The sequence below is a fragment of the Astatotilapia calliptera genome, chromosome 3, assembly GCF_964374335.1.
Source record: "Astatotilapia calliptera chromosome 3, fAstCal68.1, whole genome shotgun sequence".
NCBI classification, from domain to species: Eukaryota; Metazoa; Chordata; class Actinopteri; order Cichliformes; family Cichlidae; genus Astatotilapia; species Astatotilapia calliptera.
The window spans coordinates 33,384,541-33,406,384 of NC_137424.1; the positions used below are offsets into that span (position 1 = coordinate 33,384,541).

Here is a 21,844-nt window from a genome sequence, read left to right on the forward strand (position 1 = left end):
GTAAATGGTGACCTTTGCCTCTAAACATAATCACGTCTCACAATTATTTCTATTGAGTGCTCCAGTAGATTTTCTTAGTGTACAGGCTGTGAGCAGATGACCTGTGATACTACTGCTGCTGAGGTTCACAGTTCTTTGTGGATTTACACACCTACATTTAACAGATATTTAATGACTTGTCCTGGCTGATTTCCATCATCTTCATTCTCTTGTATTGTCAGTAAAATATCGTGGTTTTTTTTGTTTTTTGTTTTTTAACCTATACCCACCTCTTTAACGGGATCATTTAAATTGTTAGTGGGTTGTATGTTGTGTTAACATTTTTCTGAAATTACTCGGCACTTTGCTGGTAAAAAAAAGTACGAGGTTCGCTTGAGCACCTGAACGCAGCACGGGAGCATCAGCGCTGTGTAGAAAAGGAAAAGAGGAGGAGGTGGAAGCAGATCGAGAAGAGGCATGAAGACTATCCCCGGGATCTAAGCTGACAGGATAGGCAGAGCATCTTGTCTGCCCTCGCTCCTTAGGGGCCGACTGGAAGCGGAGGGAGGCCAGAATGGAGGAGAAGAAGCAGTTCCTTTGTGGGGTGGTGGAAGGTAAGAGCGCTCGACTTCCAGATCGACCTGTCAGATCATGTGATTTTTTTTTCCTCGGGGGGCTGCTTTTAAACAGACCACCATTTGACCTATATCCACAACCGAACATTTTTCTTTACCTACTCGAGACGTGTGTGAGGGGCGTGTGTTTAAGAAAACGGGCCTTGGTGGGATGAAAAGGGTTTTTAAAAAGATCTAGTGGTGATCAGTCAGGCTTGAAGTGGGGATGAAAAAGCAAGCAATGAAAAACGTTCAATACAGTCTTCATTGTGTTTCCTTAGGCTCCAACCTAAGGAAACACAATGAAAAAGAAAAAGAAGAAGAAGAAGAAGAAGAAGAAGAAGAAGAAGAAGAAGATGATGATGATGATGATATATATATATATATATATATATATATATATATATATATATATATATATATATATATATATATATATATATATATGATGGTAGTGTTGACAGGACAATGAAAGAAATCACCAAAGAAGAGAAGAACTGGAATGACACAAGCTACGAGGATACTGCAAAAGGACATATTGGGAATGGTGACACACCTGTCCCATCATTATATTCCATAACCACCACACTCACACAGAGCCAGCAAATTATGACATGGTATGAAATGAGTAGAACCAGAGCCAGAAAGAAGAACAGCTGTGAAAGGTGAAGTCCACAGTGGTTCCAGTCACATTAAGAATAAGAGTGCAGTCCTCACAAACGGCAAAGTGACTGCCCAGAAGAAACTCCCAGTCTGTTGGTAGACAAGCAGACGTTCAACATTATAGGGTCATTGGTACATGACATCAAATATTTCAAAAACCTAGTTAGCAGCTTGCTTTGAAGATACTACTTGACTACATGCATTATCTGCACGGTAATGCTCCTCTAGTACATGTGCAGACAACGCAGATACCATTTCTAAATGATACCAAGTATCATTTCTACAGCATTGTGTGAAGAGGAAACGTTCGTGTTCAACATAGAAGCCAATGACAAACGATGTGTACTGACAGACATTTATGTGATTATTTTTAATCATCAGGGTGTAATTACTGAAAAGAAATGGACAACCTATAATAAAAAGTTGTCTCAAGTGTTTCTTTTTAATTATTCCCTGCAAAACGGCATTAATTTATTTTGTTTTTTCTGTGTCACTTTTCATGCAGTAGCTTTGATATCACGCTTCAACAGTTTATTTTGTCTTTTATAGTATCACCACTCACCAGTCACTTTATTAGCTACGTCTTGCTAGTACTGGGTTGAACTGAATTAATTGTTCATGGCATGGATTCAACAAAGTGCTGGAAACAATCCCCAGAGATTTTGGTCCATATTGACATGACAGAATCGTACGGTGGCTGTGGATTTGTTGGCAGATTGAGATCTGATGGCTGTGGAGGCTGTTTGAGTACAATGAACTCATTGTTGTTTCCAAGAAGCCAGTTAGAGATGATTTGAGCTTTTTGACATGGCGTGTTATCCTGCTGGAAGCAGTCATCAGCAGATGGGTACACTGTGGTCATAAAGGGATGGACATGGTCATCAACAACTCTCAGACAATCTGTGATATTTAAATGATGCTCAATTGGTAAGAGGTGGCCCAAAATGTGCCAGAAAAATATCCTCCACTCCATTACACCCCACAAGTAGCTTGAACTGTGGATCCATGTGCTCATGTTTTCTATACCAAATTCTGACTCTACCAGATGAATATAACAGACTCATCAGACCAGGAAACATTTTTCCAATTTTCTTTGGAATTTGGTGACCCTGTGGAAACTGTAGACTCAGTTTCCTGTTTCAGTTGTCAGGTGTAGCACCTGGTGTGGTCTTCTGCTGCTGTAGCATATCTGCTTGAATGTTTGCTGTGTGTTCAGAGATGCGCTTCTGCACACCTTGGCTGTAATGAGTGATTTGAGTTAACTCCAAAAATATACAGTTCACAGGAATATAAAACAGGGAGCTGAACTGCTTTCATGTTTTTGCTTAGGGAATTTTTTTAAATGGTCACTGATTAAAATTTAAAATTGTTGCAGATTCATTTTATGTGAGTTGATTCATTGTTTGTGTACTTTTTGGTCTGTCCACCGTCTCAGCTTTATAACTCTATGAATTTCTACCAAAGTGGTGCTGCACACACATTACTTATTCCTGTACATGCTCATCCCTGTGGTGGCATCCAGCAGAGGTAGTAATTGGGTTTGGCTTGGTGGGCAGCTTTACACAGGACACATATGCAGACATGCCATACCCATGCACACCAATATAAAACCAATTCCCCAAAGGTATTTAGCAGGAGAAAGCAGTCAAAATTGTAAGTGTATCTGATTTAATTTTTACTCTGACCCATTTACTGTACACAGACACTCGCACATACACACACATTGCAGACTTATTCAAAACACAAAGGAGGAAGAGGGACACTGGAGATGCTCCCATTTCTAAGAATAGAAGCTGTGATGGAGAGTGTAGTTGGAAATGAATTATGGCTGTGAATTATGGCAGGCATGTGACCACATAAGCATGGGAAGAAACATTTTGTGTAGCTGTACTTTACAGAAATGCAGCTGCTAACAGTGTCCAGTAATTCTCTGATTTGTGAATAAACGCTGCATTAATTAGGAGTTAAATGCCATACATATATGTGTATCAAACAATATTGTTAACCAACAAGCACATTGTTTTAAATTGCAATTGCATGCGCTGAAAGGTTATAGTCAAAGACCTTTTCCTTTTGTGTATAAATGTGAGACTGCAGTGTGAATTTCATGTTTACTGTTGAATCATGTGATAGCAAGTGAGGAAGTCATTGACGATCTCATTTGAGTGTGCATTAACACAATCATCTTTTCATCCAAGTGATTCAGTTATCTGCGTGCACTCAGTTCTGTATTTTTCCTCATCAGGTTTTTATGGGAGGCCTTGGTCTATGGATCAGAGGAAAGTACTCTTCCAGTGGTAAGTCTCCCAACACTTCATCAAGATATTCGTGCTTTTTCTGCATCCCTGCTTTCCCTCTTTTGTATGCACAGTCTGTGAGCACAGGTGAGCATGCATATGTCTTCTAACCCTGGTCAGACGGGATGTTTCTGTGTCGCTGATCTTCTTTTCCCCAAAACAGTGTGGGCTCAGGAGCTGCTGACTTGATGCCTTTAGGCTGAAACCAGATCCAAACCTCTATTTCAGCGCCAAGCACAGCTTCAGAGAGAAATTACTGAGGCAGAATGATTCCATAGCAAAGGACAGCTTCATCCTCAGTGCTCAGCTATGGGTGACAGGAGGGGAAAGGAGAGGCAGACACTACATCTTGTTATAGTGAAAGGATTAAGAAAGAGGTTCAAAACATCTTCTTTTACCATCTTTGATGTTAAAACTTATTTTGCGAAGTTTTTACTCTGGTGCAATGCATTTCCAACGCTGCAGTGGGAAATTTATCAAAGGTCAAGTTATTAAAATGATAATATCATATAATTAAAGTGCCCCATTATTCAAGGGATACCTTTTATGCTCCTCTTTATTTCCTGTCATACACATCAGTGTATGTCTAGTAATCCACAGAAGCACAGAAGCCCCACCTACCTTTTATTCAAACCTTTTCTTTGAAAGAGGCAGCCAATCAGAAGAAGGTTTGCTGAGAGAGGGGACGGATATTATTACAAGATGAGCTAAATGGAAAATGGATGAGCTGATAGGTTGCACCAAGGCCCAGCATAAGTTAAATAAAGGTTAAATTTAGTCTAAGAATTAGAAATTCAAGCTTGAAATGAGCAGGTTAGCTCCCCTTTAAGTGTCTGCACATAAACTATTATCTGCTGAGCATGAAGCTCTGCAATGAAGAAGCTTTCAAGGACCATCACACTCTTCAGGTGGTTGGAGTGATACAGTGCAGTCCCAGCATGACAACAACTTAAAAACGGAAGACAAATGCTGTTTAAGCCAGATAAAATCAACGTTCTGGGTAATCAAATGTTCTTAAGAGTAAGGCTGCTATCAGAGGCAGGAATCTAATTTAAAGGCAACACTGTTGGGGTTCAAATCTTGACTAAACGAAGGCAAAAATAGCTCCTTATTGAGTGGGCCACAGCACTTTTCATTAACAGTTTGATCAGCTCACAAAGAGAGACAAGCTCTTTCAGCATGAATCACCTCCCAGTGATTTTCATGACAGCAGAGGCAGAATACTAATAGACTATTTTTCAGCACACATTCAAAGCGGCATTTTCTTGTCCATTCAGGAAGTAGCCATCAGGAACACAACAATAAAGCAACAACAGCGAGTTAAATACAAACGACTGCACTAATTAACAATGAGGCAATCCCTTTTTATGTATGTTCACATTTGCCCACCTCATAAGACTGATTAAATCTTGATGTTAAGTACAAGCGGAGCAGCATAAATCCCTGTTGGGAGCTGTGACACAGTTGTGTTGCTCAGCAGCCAATAGTCACAGCCGTCTGCATCCCCAGAGAGGGTAGGTCCCCCTGCTTCTCTTCTTTCCACTGCCATTGAATGATATATGCGCATGATATATTTCCAGTTTTTTTAAGGCTCGTTGTTTGTGCTTGTTATTGTGATTTAGAAGGTTTTGGATTGTGAAAAAGAAAGAAAAGACATGATCAGCAGTTTTGTAAGTTGCTCAAATCTATCTATAAACTTGCACTGCATTGGGAGGATGCAGAAAACTGGGTAACGAGGCAGTGGATGCTTTATAAAGAGAATTAATTTATTTTCCAAAACTTCTGCGTAGCTGCAGCTGAGTGTGTGGACTCCAGGTTTATTTATAGACAAGCTTTTTTAGACTCCAGTGTGGGGTGCAGGCAAAAATCATACGCTGAATGTTGCGTAAGATTGGCCGTGGATGCGTGTACAGTATGTAATTGTGTGTGTGTGACTGTGTGTTTGAGGGAGGTAGGATGCAGCTTTGTGGAGGCGACTTACCATCTGTGCAGGAAGTGAAGCAGAGAGAGAGAGAGATCGAGAGCACAGCAAACCTACAAAATGACAAGAAAGACAAGAGCCGGTCCATGTACAGAGACAAAGCAGTGTTCATGTTTGTATATTTGTGCGTGTATGAATGATGTTGGTATTGTTTCCCTCTTAGTACTATGCTCTATTTATAATTCAGGAGGTCATTTCCTGTAACTGAGACAGCCTTGGAGACTCTCGATCGATATTGTGGATCTATTTTCTTGCAGCCAGATCCACTTTTTTTGTTTGTTTTTTTCCCCTCCTGTCTTCGCTCTTAGCGCCAATTCTGTCTCTATCACTCTGTCTCGCTCCATGGGTTGGATGTTGAATGATATGTACGCTTACACAGAGCAAGTCCAGCACGATATGTTGAAGTGAAGAAATAATGCAGAAATACACCAAAGCAGCTGATTTTGCAGAGTGTGATTTCCTAATGACGTCATCCATTCTTTTCTGCTGGCAGACACACCTGCCTACGGTAATCTGCACAATTTGTGAAGATAGCTACAAATTCCACATTGGTCTGTTCTTGCCTCATTGTTTTGTCATTGTCCCCCTGCTTCCTTTTCTTTTTTCTACACGATACCGTCACTTCTTTCTTTGTCCTCTAGCATGTCTTTGCTGGGGCCTTGATTCAGATTATTTCACTATTATTAGTTTGGGCCATTGATATATTCTGAACCATTTATCCGGTAACTTGTCATAAACTTTACTAGGATGTTTTTGTTTGAGGTTGTCTTTTCTGTGCCCAGTGCAAACATTCAAGTCACAAATTACTAGATTGCTGCTACTTTTCTTGAATTGTTTAAATTGTATGCAATACCTAAAATCATGCACAGAAACCCAAGTCCTGCCTCACCCCTGAAACTTCTGCCTGAGCTCAACCTCTAGCTTCAAAATATATAAGATGAGTCAAGTGACTAACAGTTAAATATACAAAATATTTATGGTGGTTTAATCCATATTCAGCCATTTAGAAGTATGGATTCATGAACTGCAAAAGAAAGCAGTGACTCTAATTCATACCTAAGTGTGAGCTACTCCCAAATACAAATGTGGTATATGGGAGAGTAACTGTAACTTAACTCTAAGGAGTATTATTATTAAAAAAACAACCAAAAAAAACAACCAAAAATTCAACTACTGCAGCCCACCAGGCTGCATGATGCTGCACTGGTTAGAATTGGCAACTCACAGCAAGAAGGTTCCTGATATGAGTCCCAATTCTGGCCTTTTTGGAATTTACTCTACTTGTCACTCGAGCCATCTTTTAATTTGTTAAGCTTTTTTTTCACTCCATGGCTTCCTGAAACTAAAAGCTATTCAACCAATTGAATAACTATGCAGGTTTCCTTTGAGTATTCCAGTTTCCTCCTGTAGTCCAGACACATGCATGTTAGATTAACTGATTATTCTACACTGACCATAAAGTGCTTTGAGTCTATATAAGTGTGTGGTTAAAAATGTGACTTGAGTGGGAAAACACTACATAAATGCAAGTACATTACCATCCTGTGGTGAGTCACAGCAGCTGTGATTTTTCAGCAGCTTTTTTGTTTCCTGGCTCTGAACTTGGTAAAAGAGCTTTTGTCCATTTAGCACCCTTGGCCTGGAACAAACTGCAGAAGGAATGGAAAATGACTGAATTCATTTCATTAAGTGCTTTTAAATCTAAACTACGAATCCTTGAGGCCAAGTCCATAACATGTAACTGTTTCAATTAGATTGATTGTCATTTTAACTGACTTTTTTATTTTTATTTGAATTTTATTTTTTATTTTATTTGTATTCTTTCACTTATTGTTGCATGTGTGTTGTTGCTGCCTGTGTTTGAGTAATTTCTGTAACTGTGAGACATCTGCTGCTGCCTATCTTGGCCAGGTCTCCCTTGAAAAAGAGGTTTTTAATCTCAATGGGATCTTCCTGGTTAAATAAAGGTTAATAAATAAAAACTCTGAGTGTGAGCATTGTGACAACATGTGACCCATCTGGTCATGTCTTTCTCCATCAGGATGCAGCACTGGGGGTTGAACACCTACCTGTACGGTCCGAAAGATGACCTGAAACATAGACTGTTGTGGAGAGAAGTCTATTCTCCTGAAGAGGAGGGTAAGGACCTCTAACCATAGCAAATTTTCACTCATGTGGGCATCCATGGTTTCCTGAAAGCTGTAAAACCAATTTAATCTATTTAAAGGGGAACCACAAGCGCACAATCAGACTATTGATTCATTGTACACTAGTATAGCAGAACGTCTCTGACACATTCTGAAATTTCCCTTTTGGCATTAAATGTATGTTTCATTGTGATCATAAAGCGTCTACAGTTTTTATGATGTCCATTATATTTTTTATTGCACCTTTTACTGCGAGAGTCAAGCTGATTTCCACAAAGATACATAAAAAGAGGGGAAGGGAAATGTCAGTACACATTATAACGCAGCTCAGGATTTAGTATGTAATCTTGTCATATAAAAAAAGTGAAAACAAAATATTCAGACATCTTTAATCAGTGTTTAAAAACATTTTTGGCCTGTTTTAAAATTCATGTTTAGTATTTTTCCACTTTTCTCATCCTCTCAGGTCAGCTGCGTACTCTCATTGTAGAGGCCCAGTCAAGAGGCCTCAGGTTTGTTTATGCGCTGTCTCCTGGTCAGGACATAGTCTTCTCTTCTTCCTGTGACTTGACTCTACTTAAACGCAAGCTAAGACAGGTAGGCTACACAAGGTCATCTACTACAGAAGTTTCATTGATTTCTGTATTCTTTAAACTCAACCTCATCACTCTGTCCAGGTATCAGACCTGGGTTGCCAGGCATTTGCCATTCTGTTCGATGACATTGATCACTCCATGTGTCAAGCCGACAGCGAGGCCTTCACTTCATTTGCCCACGCTCAGGTCACAGTAACTAATGAGATTTATCGGTTCCTGGGGGAACCGCCTGTCTTCCTGTTCTGCCCTACAGGTAGGCTTGTAGATTGAGGACTTGTTACAGGACTGAAAATTATACAAAAAAATGTAACATGAGCACTTTTTATATTTGCCTCTTCATTAAATATCACTGCTTTTCTCCCTCTCTGTGTAGAGTATTGTGGTTCTCTCTGTTCTCCCAGTGTATCCAAGTCTCCCTACCTGCAAACTGTGGGAGAGGACCTGCTGCCTAACATAACAGTAATATGGACAGGTAAGATGTATATTTGTTATATATTTTTTTATTGTGACCCTGTGAACTACAATTTTAGTGCTGATTTCATATTATTTTATATTTATAGTACTTGAAGCACTGTCTGTGTTCAGCCATGACAAGTTTTACTCAATCTGTGCCACTTGCATATTGCAGATATAATCTTCATTGCTCAGAACAGTGACTTTTGTTTCACTAGTGAGACCTGCAGCAGGTCTATAGGCCTTAGGTCATGTTGGCAATGGCACTTGTCCAATTTAAAAGAATAGAATTCGCTGGTTAGCTAACTTGTATGGTGCTCTGACATTGTTTTATATGGACAGTATATGCATGTGGTATACCTGTTTTTTTTCTGTGCGTTTCCTTAATTGCTTATCTGTTATTGGACTTGATTCTGCTGAAAACTGTCACAATTTACTACTACAAAATCCTTCTAAACAGTGCTGGAAATATGGGGCAGGAAGTCCGTACTGTAGTTCAAAAATGAAAATCAAAAGACCAAATAGGGCACAAAGAAACCAAACTCAGATGAAAGGCTCAAAACACAAGTGATTAGAAACACAAGGGAGTTGCAGCAAGAGCCTGATAGATTGACACTAGAGAGGGAAGGCCTGTAACCTGCAGGTGAAGTCATGCATTTAGGAAGGTGGGAGAAGAAAAACGGGAAAGAAAAAAATGCAAAAGCTCACATGAGAAACTAACCTTCAAAGTGAAGGAGGGAGTAAATCGAAAGAGAGACAGAATGAACTCAGACCTCACCAAAAAAGAGGGGCTGAAGCAGAAGGAACAGAAGGAACACAGAGAAAAACCTTCAAAAACACAAAAGCACCGAAAAGTTTAAGATTCATAATAGAATCTGTAGCTCATTACAAAGCCCATAACGTTAACTGGAACAGACACAAGTTTGTATTCCAATGGTTTAATGTGATTTGGAGCAGAGCCAGCAGCCCTTCTAGTTTGAATGAGAAACAACCAGTCCCTCCAGGAGGACCAGAACAGGGACATTGCTCTGCATGCCAAATATGCATCAAAGCTTTTAGAAATATTTTAGGTGCGTGTCATTAAAACGTACTGTAAGCACCTTGTAACTCCAGTATTTCACAGTAACATTGTTATCTGACTGTAGGTTTATTTTAGTGCTGTCAAGAGATTAAAAAAAAATAGAGATTAATTAATTATGATTTTTAATTAATTGATCTAATTAATCTCTTTTTTAATCTCACCTAAAAATAGCTGAGGAAAGCCCTCAACTTATTGTGGCAGACCAAAAGACTGATATAACAAAGAAAGTGACTTTATAAAGTCATTTATTGTTTAACAAACGTTAAACAGATGCAACCATTTACATACTGTTGTATTCTTTTGTAAAATAAGTGGAAAAATAAATACAAATAAAATCAAATAAATTAAGTGCTGCAAGTTAGCACATCAGAGTTGCTCTTTTCTGAGCAATACAGCACTGAAATTCCTCTGCTTCAGATAATGAAAAATAAAACTGACATTGCAGTGCTGCAAGTTAGCACATCAAAGTATTCTTCCATCACAAAAAAAAGTGCTGAACATCAAGCAATCTATTCTAGTAGGCTACAAATGACACAGCAGCTATGCTGACCACATGTGTCTCATTTCTTCTTCCTCAGCCAGTCGCTAAGACACACCAGCCTGGTAACATTTTCTGGAAGCAAGGCTGCCCTTTTCTTTTGCACTATGTGGCCTGCAAGGCTAAAGAGTCTCTCACAGGGTACAGAGGTAGCTGGGGAGGCCAGGTACTTTTGTGCTAGGACTGACAGCTTTTCATAGACTCCTGAGTGAGCATACCACCACTGCAGGGGACAGTCATCAATACTGATGCTGGGTTCTGCTCTGTAGCGCTGCAGCTCTCCAGACTCAATTCCATCTTCTGAGTCAGAGTCAGACCCCAGAAGGAGTTCGCTCCTCCTCTTCTTCTGAGCTGGTCCATCGTCCTCTGTGGAGGGCTGGAGACTATCTGCTCTTCTGGGCTCTGCTGCCTGGAGCATATTCTCCACAATGGTCCACACCTGAATGAATGAATGAATGAATGAATGAATGAATGATTGTGATTAAAACTAAGTGCTTTTTTTTTAAATTTTATTTAATCTCGTAAAGAACTTTGTGTTCCATATAATAAATAAAAGTTTGATTTGATAATGAATTGGACTCATTAGTCCAGCTTAACCTTATTGTCCTACCTGTTCCCTCTTTTCTCTTGGAAGACATTTCAAATCCTTAAACCGTGGATCCAATGCTGTGGCCACCTCGAACCATATCTCGTTGCCATTAGCTCGTCGTGCTGCCAGATCCTTCTGGAAGGCATTCTTGAACTTCACCACGTAGGCAGGATCATCATCAGTAATGTCCATGACACGGTACAGATGGCGAAAAGCAGGCAGCACTACAGAGCAAGAGACGTAGGCCTCACCACCCAGCAGCTCTGTCACATACCTGCAGAGGTGGAGAGGTTTGCTAAATAAACCTAGCTGGATTCATTTAAATCAAAGTGTAACTGATTTCCAATTTAATTGTCCTTAAAAGTTCCTTGTTATGTTCATTAATTTTGATTTTACACATGTAACAGTAGTTTATATAATTAAAATGGGAAGGTGTTTATTTGAACTTACTTGCATGGTTCAAGCAGGAGCTCCAGCCTCTGCAGTTTCGCCCACTCAGCTTCGGTTGGCAAGACCAACCTGTGGTTCTGTTGGTCCAACGTAGCCTGGACAGCCTCTCGGTTACATAGGAGGCGTGAGACCATTGCGAGAGTCGAGTTCCACCTGGTGGGTACATCCTGTATAAGTTGATCGCTCTTCTTTCCGAGTGCTACTTGTTGTTGGTTAAGTTCTGTGGTACTCGCAGGGCTTTGTTTAAAATGACCAACAATCTTGCGGCACTTTGCCAGTACACCGACAAAACCACTGCTATCGAGACATACCGTGATGGTCCTCTGGAGAATGTGAGCATTGCAGGCGATGTGCTCATATGGAAGTGTTCTCATAGCAGCCAGCATGTTTGCTGCGCTGTCTGTGCCAATGGTGGATATCTTGGGAGAATCCTCCGCCAAAATCTCAAGTTTGTTTTTCTTTTCGCCGTCGTACATTTTGCTGATTTTGGTCGTTACTGTAGTCCTGCACGGCGGCTTGTATGACGGGTCATTGGACGCAATTTGCAACACCTCTGTCAATCCTTCGTCCTCTACTATATTTATCGGCCTACAGTTCATCGCTATCCACTTGGCAATAACATTAGTCAGCCTGTCGGTCGCAGACTTGCTCATACGAGGGGTATTCTCTAGTTTTGTTTGGCGAAAAGCTTTGCTCTGGCTTGCTATATTGCTAACGTCTTCACTGCTAGCTGTTGCTGCACTCGCGGCTGGGTGCTTTGCGTTGAGGTGATAGGCCAAACTTGAGCTGCTTCGGTGGTAAGCAAACTCCTTCTTACACTCTAGGCAGACCACTTTACCTTTGTCAATGGTGCCGTCGGGGCGTTTATGAAATACAAATTTCCCGTTCATTGGGCCAACAACTCTCAGATGCGCCTCCATATCCACACTGTAAGCTAATCACCACTTCTCACCTTGACCTCACGACGTGACTCCACCCCCAACAAGTCAAGCACAAGGAGCCCAGCACATAAAAACGGATTTTATAACATAGCAACTCTCATACAAAATCAATGACGTCAAGAGATTAAAAATTAGATTAACGAGATTAAAAAACATAACGCGCTAAATAGCATTGTAATTAATTAATCGCAATTAACGCGATAATTTGACACCCCTAGTTTATTTATTTAGCTGTCCTAATGTAAACCTCTTAAATGGAAAATGGTTAACAGATTTTTGAGCACTGGGCTTTCTCTTTCCACAGGCAGTAAGGTCATTTCCAGGAAACTCTCACTGGAATCCCTGGCTGAAGTGGAGTCAGTCCTCCAACGCCCCCCACTTATCTGGGACAATCTGCACGCAAATGACTATGACTCCAGGCGCCTGTTTTTGGGGCCCTTTAAGGGTCGAGAGCCTCAGCTTAAGAACCATCTCAGGGGCCTGCTGCTTAACCCCAACTGTGAGTTTGAAGCCAACTACATCCCGCTCCACACGCTGGGAAGCTGGCACAGAGCTGGGAAAGAGGATACGAAAGGTGAGGGATCCAACTGAGGGAAGGCAGATGGAGTGAGGGAGTATGATGAGACAGGAGATGTCCTGAGTTAATAAACTAATATTGTCTCTGCCAGGCCACATCCATGTACAGTTAGTCCCATCGCTTCAGGAGAAATGTTTAATAAGCCCGTGTTGCTTGGCAACTAGCATCATTTTGACCACCAGACAGCCATTGTGTCTGATATTACCTACCAAATAAGCAAAGTTAAAGCTCCATCTGTTGTTCTAAAGTCACTTGTTAAGCTTTCAGCCTACACAGTTTCACCAGCCTCAATCTGCCTTTATTGTAAAAGCTGTTAAAACATTGTGACTTTAAGTCATTTCATTAGTCTTTCTCACACGGTGTATAATAAGTTATGTGTTCGAAGTGTAATGTAAGAATTCCTGTCACGCATCTGCAAAAGTGGGGCTCAGCATCACATGAATTTGATATGTTGTTCATATTCATTGCATCTCATTTACCATGACAGTAAAATGCATTAGAGCACAGGCACACAGTTTTTTTTTTGTTTGTCGCGGGGGGAGGGGCAGGGAATTGGATGGGTAATTGTCGAAACAGAGAAGCAGTGTAGCGTGTGATGTTCTGAAGACTGGGTGGGGGAGAGGTGATGATTGAGGAATAATTGCACGGTGTGATGGAGGAGGAAATGAGGAGAGAGCCCGGTCCCTCTGCGGAGGAAGAACTGAGCGGTAGGCTGGAGGACAAAAGAGGCTTTCAGAAGAAGAGATGAGAAAAATTTTAATTGTTACGGCAGGTTTTGTTGTGCAGACCTGTAATAATTTCCTTATAGTGTCGTGTAAGCTAATAACCATTACAGAACGAGTATGCAAGGTGTGGCTGTTTTTGGTTGTCAATGCATTGCTGTGTGTCCGCCAGATGAGGAGTGTGAGTACTGTCCTGATAGAGCTCTGTCTGCTGCACTGAAAGACTGGATGGAAGAACTCAACCAACCTTTACAAGCTGGTAAAATCTATCTATCTATCTATCTATCTATCTATCTATCTATCTATCTATCTATCTATCTATCTATCTATCTATCTATCTATCTATCTATCTATCTATCTATCTATCTATCTATCTATCTATGTTTAAACACTGATGAATTATTGCAGTTTATATTCAGTGTAGTGTTGTTACTCAAACACACAACCTGTGCGTGTTTTTTACTTTCATGATAATTGTAGGCCGGCAGAACACAAGGACAGACCAGCGTGCCTCTGTCCCAACATCTCACTGTAAAACTCCTGACAGATCTGACTGTCCTTCCACCTTCAGAGGAACCTCTACTGTGGCCAAACTCCCAGTCTTCCCCCTGAATTCCAGCTCCCCTCCGTCCTCACCCACTAAAGTCAATGGGGAGAGGGAAGGACGAGAGTGGGAAAAAAGGAAATCATACCAGTCTTGCCAACCGATCCAGCAACCTCCAGGAACTAAGCCTGGAGCACCTGCGGCTGGAGGTCGGGGACAGAAAGCCCAGGTTCATGGGCTCTGCGGTGGGAAAGGTCTGCTAAGTGAGTCGCAGGTGCGGCTGCTGGTTGGTCTTCATTATCTCCCTCACGAGCACGGCCCATCAGCCCAGAAGCTACTGCAGGATCTGACCTGGCTGAAAACAAACTGCCAGCTGGTCAGTACTAACAGCAAGAAGGCAGCACCTCAAAAGGTCGGTGAGGATTATGAGGGGAGTTTTTGTTGAGGTACTTGGATTGGTTGTGTACGTTACACGTGAGAAAAAACAACATAATGTTTTTTTTTTTATTATGTCCTCAGGTTGATGAATGGCGTGGGCGGGCCTCCAGGTTTCTTTCTCTGTGTGAAGACATAGCGCAGCTCCACTGCAGTGTCGTGGGTGGGAACAACAGGGCTGTGCTCTATGACCTTTACCCTTATGTGTGGGACTTGAGGAACACAGCTCTGGTGGCAAAGGCATTTATATGCTGGCTTGGTAAGGACAGAAGCAATATACTGCTATACTATCACTGGACTCTGCACTGGTTTGATCTTCCCTGCTGTACGAGAATGTGCCATGATAATGAGGCCATTTAAGTACATTGAACTCATATTATCACATTCAAGAAACACCAAAACGGTGCGTTGTCCTGCTGGAAGCAGCTGTCAGAAGATGTATCACTGTGGCCATAAATGGATGGACATGGTTAGTAACAATACTCAGGCAGGCTGTGCCATTTAAATAGGAAAAACTTCCCCACACTCTTACACTAAGGCTACCAGATAATGCAGAATCCTTCCTTTCATTTTGTTTACACCAAATTCTGACTGTAACATTGGAATATTGTAGGAGAAATCAACTCATCAGACCAGGCAATAGCTTAACAATCTTTTATTTGTCCAAGTTTGAACTGTAGCTGCACTTTCCTGTTCTAAGCAGACAGGAGTGCTTCAAGGCATGGCACGTAAATCACTTAAAATCACTTAAACTTAAATTTGTGAGCTGATCAGATATTTCTGTTAATGAACTGAGACAAGCTTAGCTGAAGGAAGTGGACAGGGAGTTATCTATATATAGACAGATAAATAGATAACTATAGATAAATATATATGTAGAACGGCAGAATGTTCACTCCTGTTTCTTGCTTTAAGGTATTAAAGGAGGAAGTTATTTGTCGCTCACATTCAAACAAGTTTCCACTGAAATTCTGTGCTGTTACAGCTATCCCACAGCAATTGTGCCACATATGAGGTACAGTTGTTACACAATGTGTTTCACTTGAACTTGAGAAAGTACAGACGTGCCCACTTAACTGCTTGCAAAGCGCTTTGTCTGGATGTGATAATTAGGTTAAGTTAATTAAAGAATACTAGATAAATAAATATTACAGTGCTACCCTACAGTAGCAGAACAGAGCATAACAGCATAGTAGAAGTATACCACTTGGTCCTAGTATACTAGAAGCACGCTGCAGTATATAGTTTACCATGCTATTGAACTGATGTTATATTGAGAAACTGTGTAGTATTATAGTGCTATAGTGTAAGAGCTCAACATAATATTCTGCTGTAGAATACAATAATAGTATACTATAGTATTGTATAATATTGCATGTAACAGATTACTATTGTTTTGTGTATCCAATAATAATTTATCTACTGTCCGGTTGTATGATTACTATTTTAGTAGTATGCCCTATAGTCTCTGCTCTATTATTTATAGCATTATATAATGTAGCACATACTATATACTGTACTCTATTCAGTACTTATGTTAAGAGAGGACACTGGTGGAATCAGCGGTTTTGTAGATTATTGCCAGTCATTGTCTGTGGCTCATTTTTCTCTTACGCTCTAACGTGCCCATTTACTCACTCAGATGGACGAGTGTTGAGTGACAGCTCTGCCCTCGGCTCCTGGAGGAACTGCTTCCAATGTGAGTAAGCCTGATCTCTGATGGTCTTTAAACTTTTTGTATCTGCACCTGAAATAAATTACTACAAAACTCAGTCATTACTTCTCAGCTCGAGCTCAGTGGAGCCCAGCTGATAGGGAGGACTGAATTTTTTATGACAAGTTTATTTCAGCGAGCGTCTCTTGTGGTGCTGTAATGCTGTAAAGCTCTACAGTTTTTTGCTCAACATAAAATTTTCAAGCTGCTGGTATTTCACTGGCCCTGAACATGTGATGTAGCCTGTCACATATGATTGTTTTTTTCTGTGTTAGGGTGTGGGAAGACCACGGGAGCGGACCAATTGGGAGTAGAGTCTGAGCCATGGGCGTTCAAAGGGGGCGTGTCAGGGGAGGTGCAGGTAGTGTGTTATATTTCAGATGCCATTCGTGATGTATCTCTTCTTAAATTCTTGACAATATTTTACTCTGCTCTATCAAGTCAAGCCCCCTAAAACTGCCTAATGTGTGTGCATGTTTTTTTCCCCATGTTGTGTGCAGATGCTTCTCCCAGTAGGGAGCAGCAGTGAACTTTTTACTCATCCTCCTCCTCTCTTCCCTACCACTCGCCTCTACAACATCAGGCCCTACCACAGCAAAGACAAGGTAGTCTCACCCACACACAGAAACTCTTGACATAGCACAACTGGCAAAGAGGTTAAACAAAAGGGGAATTGGAAAGTCATGTGTTAGCTTTTACAGTTGCATTAAACAATCAGGGAGCAAACCAGTAGATCATGTAGGTGGAACTTTCAGGTGGAAATTTAAATTGTTAAAAGTCGTAGATTTTTAGTTCAACATTTAAACATTGGTGTGGGAAGACACATGGTTTAATGGTTGTGTACTTAGGTGGAGCTGTATCGAATGGTCCGCCAACTTCACCTGAGGACACAGGGTGGGCCAGAGTCTAGTGCTGCTCATCCAGATGTCATAGGAGACAGGTGTGTCTGCGTGTGAGAGAGAAAAGAAACTCAATCAGGAAATGTGCAACGATTTGTCAAATACTGTATCAAATCAATAACACTTGATTTCACTCTCTTAGATGTCTTGGACCATGCCTAGCTTTGTGCCCCGAGTACAGCTTCATCTTGGAGGATGAGCTGGGCGTTTGCGGCTGTGTGTTAGGCATCTTGGATGTTCGCTCCTTTGCCAAGCGGTGCCAGGCCAGCTGGATACCTGCCATGAGGGACAAATACCCACCAAAAATGAACGGCACACATCCAAACACCCAGGTGAATACGTGGGTTTTACCCTCTCACAAGAAGTCAGTTAAACCTCTCTTTTTGGTTGACACCCTATGCTGAAAAATAAATGCTCACAGAGTACACAAAGCTATAAACATACCCGACAGACCAGTTTTACATTACGCACATTAACTTAAGACTTATGAGTACCTGCTGTCACACCATCTGGATTCCTCTGTGCAGGGCAATAAGTCGCTGGGAGTTAGGTGGAACACATAGGTAGACAAAGACAATAACACACACACACACACACACACACACACACACACACACACACACACACACACACACACACACACACACACACACACAGACCGGATTTAATGATTTAATTTAGTATGTGTCTAAGGGCCACCTGCAGTATTCCTTCTGTCTTTAGTGGGCCTGTTTTCTGTATCAGCGGGTTAGTGTGTAAACTTGCGAACGGTGCATTCAGATTTACCAGCTGCTGTCATGTGAATGTGACTAATTGTTAATAAAAAGAGAAATGCAGAAATATGGCAAATATGGGGAAGGTAAGGATTTAAGTGCTTTAAAATACAGAATGGTTATTGAGAACTCAAGTACAGTAACGCACACGGCTGATGTTGTTTTTGCCCATCATCACTATTCAGTGATCTCTGGCAAAGAGCCAAGCATAAATGGTGGTGAACAGCAGACAGAGTCAAACTCTGACATGTGTGGAGGATTCATTTAGCCGCTCTGTGCGTCACAGAGCAAACTGACAGCTATGCTGTGGATCATTCACACGTCAGCAGGCAGCCACAGGTGCAGACAAATTTAAAGTTTACCAGCTGAAAGCTTTCGTCACATGCAAACTGGCTAGGGAACAAGAATGTTCGATCTAGGAATCCATCGGTTAGTCCGCTCAGTTGGGAGGGCTGGCACCTTAAGAGGCTTCCAGTGTAGCCAGTAGATATCCACGCCAGCGCCTCCAGTTCCATCTACTGGTCAGTGTTTACAAATGCAGCAAAATGAAAACAAAGAAAAAACGATTGTCAAAATCTTGGATTGAGCTTGCATTTTTCTCTCCACAGGGACTGTTTACTAACATTCAGCCATAGTATGCTCAAATTTGATTGGTCAGGAATACAAGTGGGTTACAAATGGGTTAAAGAATCTACCAAAAATGGCCTCCCTCATCGACCGATGCTACATATTCATAAGCATTTATCTGTTTATAGAGAACATTTAATTATTTTCCCCCTGTTTTGTGTCACATAGTTACATATTACTGGTATGTTATACAAATAGCTGCTTATTACATTACCTCACTTGAAATCTAGTTGCTGTTAGCTAACTCAGTTCCAAGAAAAATGCTCATCAGCTTCTGAGACAGGAAGTACATTAGACTCATCCCAGAAGTCTTTGCATATAAATATAAAAGCTGCTGATTAAGGAGTGTCTGCTGGGGCCACCAGGCAGTACTTGTACACTTAAAATGTAGCGTCAGCAAATCCTAATTTGTAATGATAATTAGTGTTTTACTGTGTGTTTGTATTCATTTTAAGGTTTTAAGGTTGCTGGGTAACTGGAAACGAGTCTGGTACCAAACGTGCCTAATTGGTAACATCTAGTGGCAGCTGGAGGAAGAACAATCTTCTGCAACATGTGAAAGTGCATCTGTGCCTCTGCTCTCCTTTGTGCAGGACCTGATTCAGCTGATGGAGGAGGATCAGGGCGAGTACCCAGACTCGCTGCTCTACCACTTTCCCTCGCAGTTGCGACTGGACGCCCTGCCCGAGCTGGTGGACATCAGCATCAGCCGCACCCTGCTCACCGCCCTCCTCACTGCGCTAAAGGCCAATGGTAAGCTCCACGTGTGTGTTTGTGAGTGTGTCTTTTGTTAAATAAAATTCTGCTGCATATATTAGCATGAATCCGTATGCGCTTATACCCTCAAGGATAAGTAAAAGGATTAGAGGATGAGAAAAGAGCAGAAAAGACATGTGGAGGGTGGAAGAATACTCCAATAATGCAAGAAGGGTTTAAGGGAAAAGCTACCTGTAGTTGTTTTCACACCATTAAATATGAGTTATTAGTTGTAATTGCTGATTATGTTGCTTCTTTAGACTGTGTAAAGGGATTTTGTTATGTAAGTCTGTTATTTATATGTTGCTTGTATATTTGTATGATTTATTCTTGGAGAAAAACTGATCTGTCAATGACTGCCTCTTTGCTTTGCCATTTTTGCACGGTGTGTGTGTGTCTAGGTTCTCAGGGTGTGTTCTGTGAGGTGCAGCCAACAGACCGTCAGAGGCTGGAGTTCTTGACTAAACTGGGCTTCCTGGAGATCCTCAGGGGAGAAGCCAGAAGCAGGGAGGGGGTGGTGCTGGGACGGCTGCTGTGAACATAGAACACACAAAACACTCACATGATCTCACACACACAGGCACACAAACACACCACGACAAACAACAAAGACATTTGCACTGATGTGGTAGATACACAAAGGCACTTATGCACAGAGAGGTGTTAGAAATGCAGTGTGCACGGCACAGACATAAACAACTGTGCTTTGCCAAGAAGTGAGGTCCATATTTTTCTCCATCAAGAGAAGAAACCTTATTTTGAGTGACAATTCTGGATTCCTTTGAGTCTGTGTGGCAGTAATGGGGATCAACCCAGAGCTTTTGGAGGGATTTACAAAATATAAAATAAGCTTAGAGTTTAAACCTTCAGCAGGGCTGTGCTAATCTCTCTCAGATTCCGTCCACGACTGAGGATTAGAAGATTTCTCAAAGAAAGTGAGCAACAGAAGAGTTTGAGATTGTAGCGGAGTGCTCGATCCAAGCAGCTCTGTGGGCCGTAGGTCTTTTCATCATACATGTATGCATCTTTTTTTAAAGCTGGAATAATCAGTGTTATTGAGTTTTTTAGTACTTTTTCTTATTTGCTTATTTTTGCGGAGTTTTAAGCTGACAACACTACTAGTTTGATTTATTTGCACCGCTTTCATCAGGTTAATTTTCTGAAATTGCAGCCATGCATTGTTGACAAAAAAAGAAACCTCTTTGTACTCTACCTGCTCTCTGTCCAAAGACTAACGCGTCCAATTATTTCTTAAATATAGCCATAGTAATGTTTTGGGAGTCTTGGGCTTAGGAGTGCTGATTTCATTGCCAGACTCTTCTACACATGTAATTAGCTACAGAGGATCCTATTTAAGCTTCTATAGCTTGCCCAGAGTTGCTGTGCATACAAAACACTTTGCACACTACCTCCACCCTAGCTCCTCCTTTCAGCTTGTGTCTGGCATAATTAGTACCATATCTGTGGTCTTGGTGATGCTTTTCCTGCCTTAAATTTTCCATGTGTACACCCGAAAAAGGCAAGAAAGTCCCAGAAACAAGCCATGCTGCCCAACATAAGTTACTGCAGATGGAAATAACTGTGTTCTTTTGTACAAAGTGGTCCCGACTGAGGTGATATTTAATGTAATGACCGAGCTTGGTGCTGGTAGGCAGATGTTGTCAGCTTTGGACTGAGGTAGACGTGCCTGTCTCCCTGCTTCCAGCGTGCTAAACTAGCCGTAGCTTCATATTAACCACTCACGGAGCGTGTTGTCAATCTTCAAACTACTTCTAAGTCAAGATGAAATAATCCTTTACAAAACCTGCCCAGGGAAAAGCTTCTGTGGCTAACCTAGCGTCCTCCTCTCTTCGCTTTGTTTATAAATGGTCGTTTTCTTTTTCCTGTTTAAATTTAGGATGTTTTCCAGTGCCTGTCCTGCTGGTTTAAAAAGTATGCTAACATCAAATCAGAACTAGGCTGGCATCACTGTTTACACTCGCTTAGATTAGATGAATGTTTACGTGCATGAAGAACAAAAAACTGTGTGGCTGTTCAGAGAATAGGGACACAAACAAATACCATTGTACTGGCATGCTTGAACATACATGATTTTTTGTGGATAGCCATTGTAGCTGTTATGACGTAGGAACAAAACAAGAAAATGCAAACGCATGCGTGCTAAAATTCATGAGAAACACAGTAACACACACTCAGACACATACACAATCTAAAGTTTACACATATTTGAGTTAGATATAACTGATACCGCTCCCTCATTTGACAAAATTTATACAGCTGTCAGATCTTACAGACATTGTCAGTGTGTAAAAACCGCTACACACTGGCCTAGGTGGTGGTACACGTGTGTATTTTGTATGAGATGTATGCATGTGTGAGTGAGTGCCAAAAAAATACAAACCAAGACAACTTTGTGGTTCTGCCTCTATTCTAAACAGCAGTGAACACAGGTCTGTCTCATCATTACA

At 41.2% G+C, this 21,844-nt stretch overlaps 2 protein-coding genes across 2 annotated transcripts; one reads left to right on the top strand and one right to left on the bottom strand.

The window, feature by feature from the left end:
• Positions 1-405: 405 nt before the first annotated feature.
• LOC113018567 (protein O-GlcNAcase) lies at positions 406-20,063 on the top strand. Its single transcript, XM_026161669.2, has 17 exons — positions 406-593; positions 3,502-3,553; positions 7,576-7,673; positions 8,148-8,278; positions 8,359-8,530; positions 8,651-8,749; positions 12,634-12,903; positions 13,801-13,887; positions 14,109-14,584; positions 14,692-14,866; positions 16,250-16,306; positions 16,597-16,682; positions 16,822-16,926; positions 17,170-17,261; positions 17,363-17,552; positions 19,214-19,373; positions 19,778-20,063. Exons 1-17 carry the CDS (start codon positions 554-556, stop codon positions 19,912-19,914), a joined length of 2,427 nt encoding a protein of 808 aa, XP_026017454.1. The 5' UTR covers positions 406-553; the 3' UTR covers positions 19,915-20,063.
• On the bottom strand, positions 10,046-12,478 carry LOC113026232 (E3 SUMO-protein ligase ZBED1-like). Its single transcript, XM_026174763.2, has 3 exons — positions 11,389-12,478; positions 10,960-11,212; positions 10,046-10,788 (listed from the first exon to the last, which is right to left on the bottom strand). The coding sequence occupies exons 1-3, from the start codon at positions 12,306-12,308 to the stop codon at positions 10,372-10,374; spliced, it is 1,590 nt and encodes a 529-aa protein (XP_026030548.2). The 5' UTR covers positions 12,309-12,478; the 3' UTR covers positions 10,046-10,371.
• Positions 20,064-21,844: the final 1,781 nt, after the last annotated feature.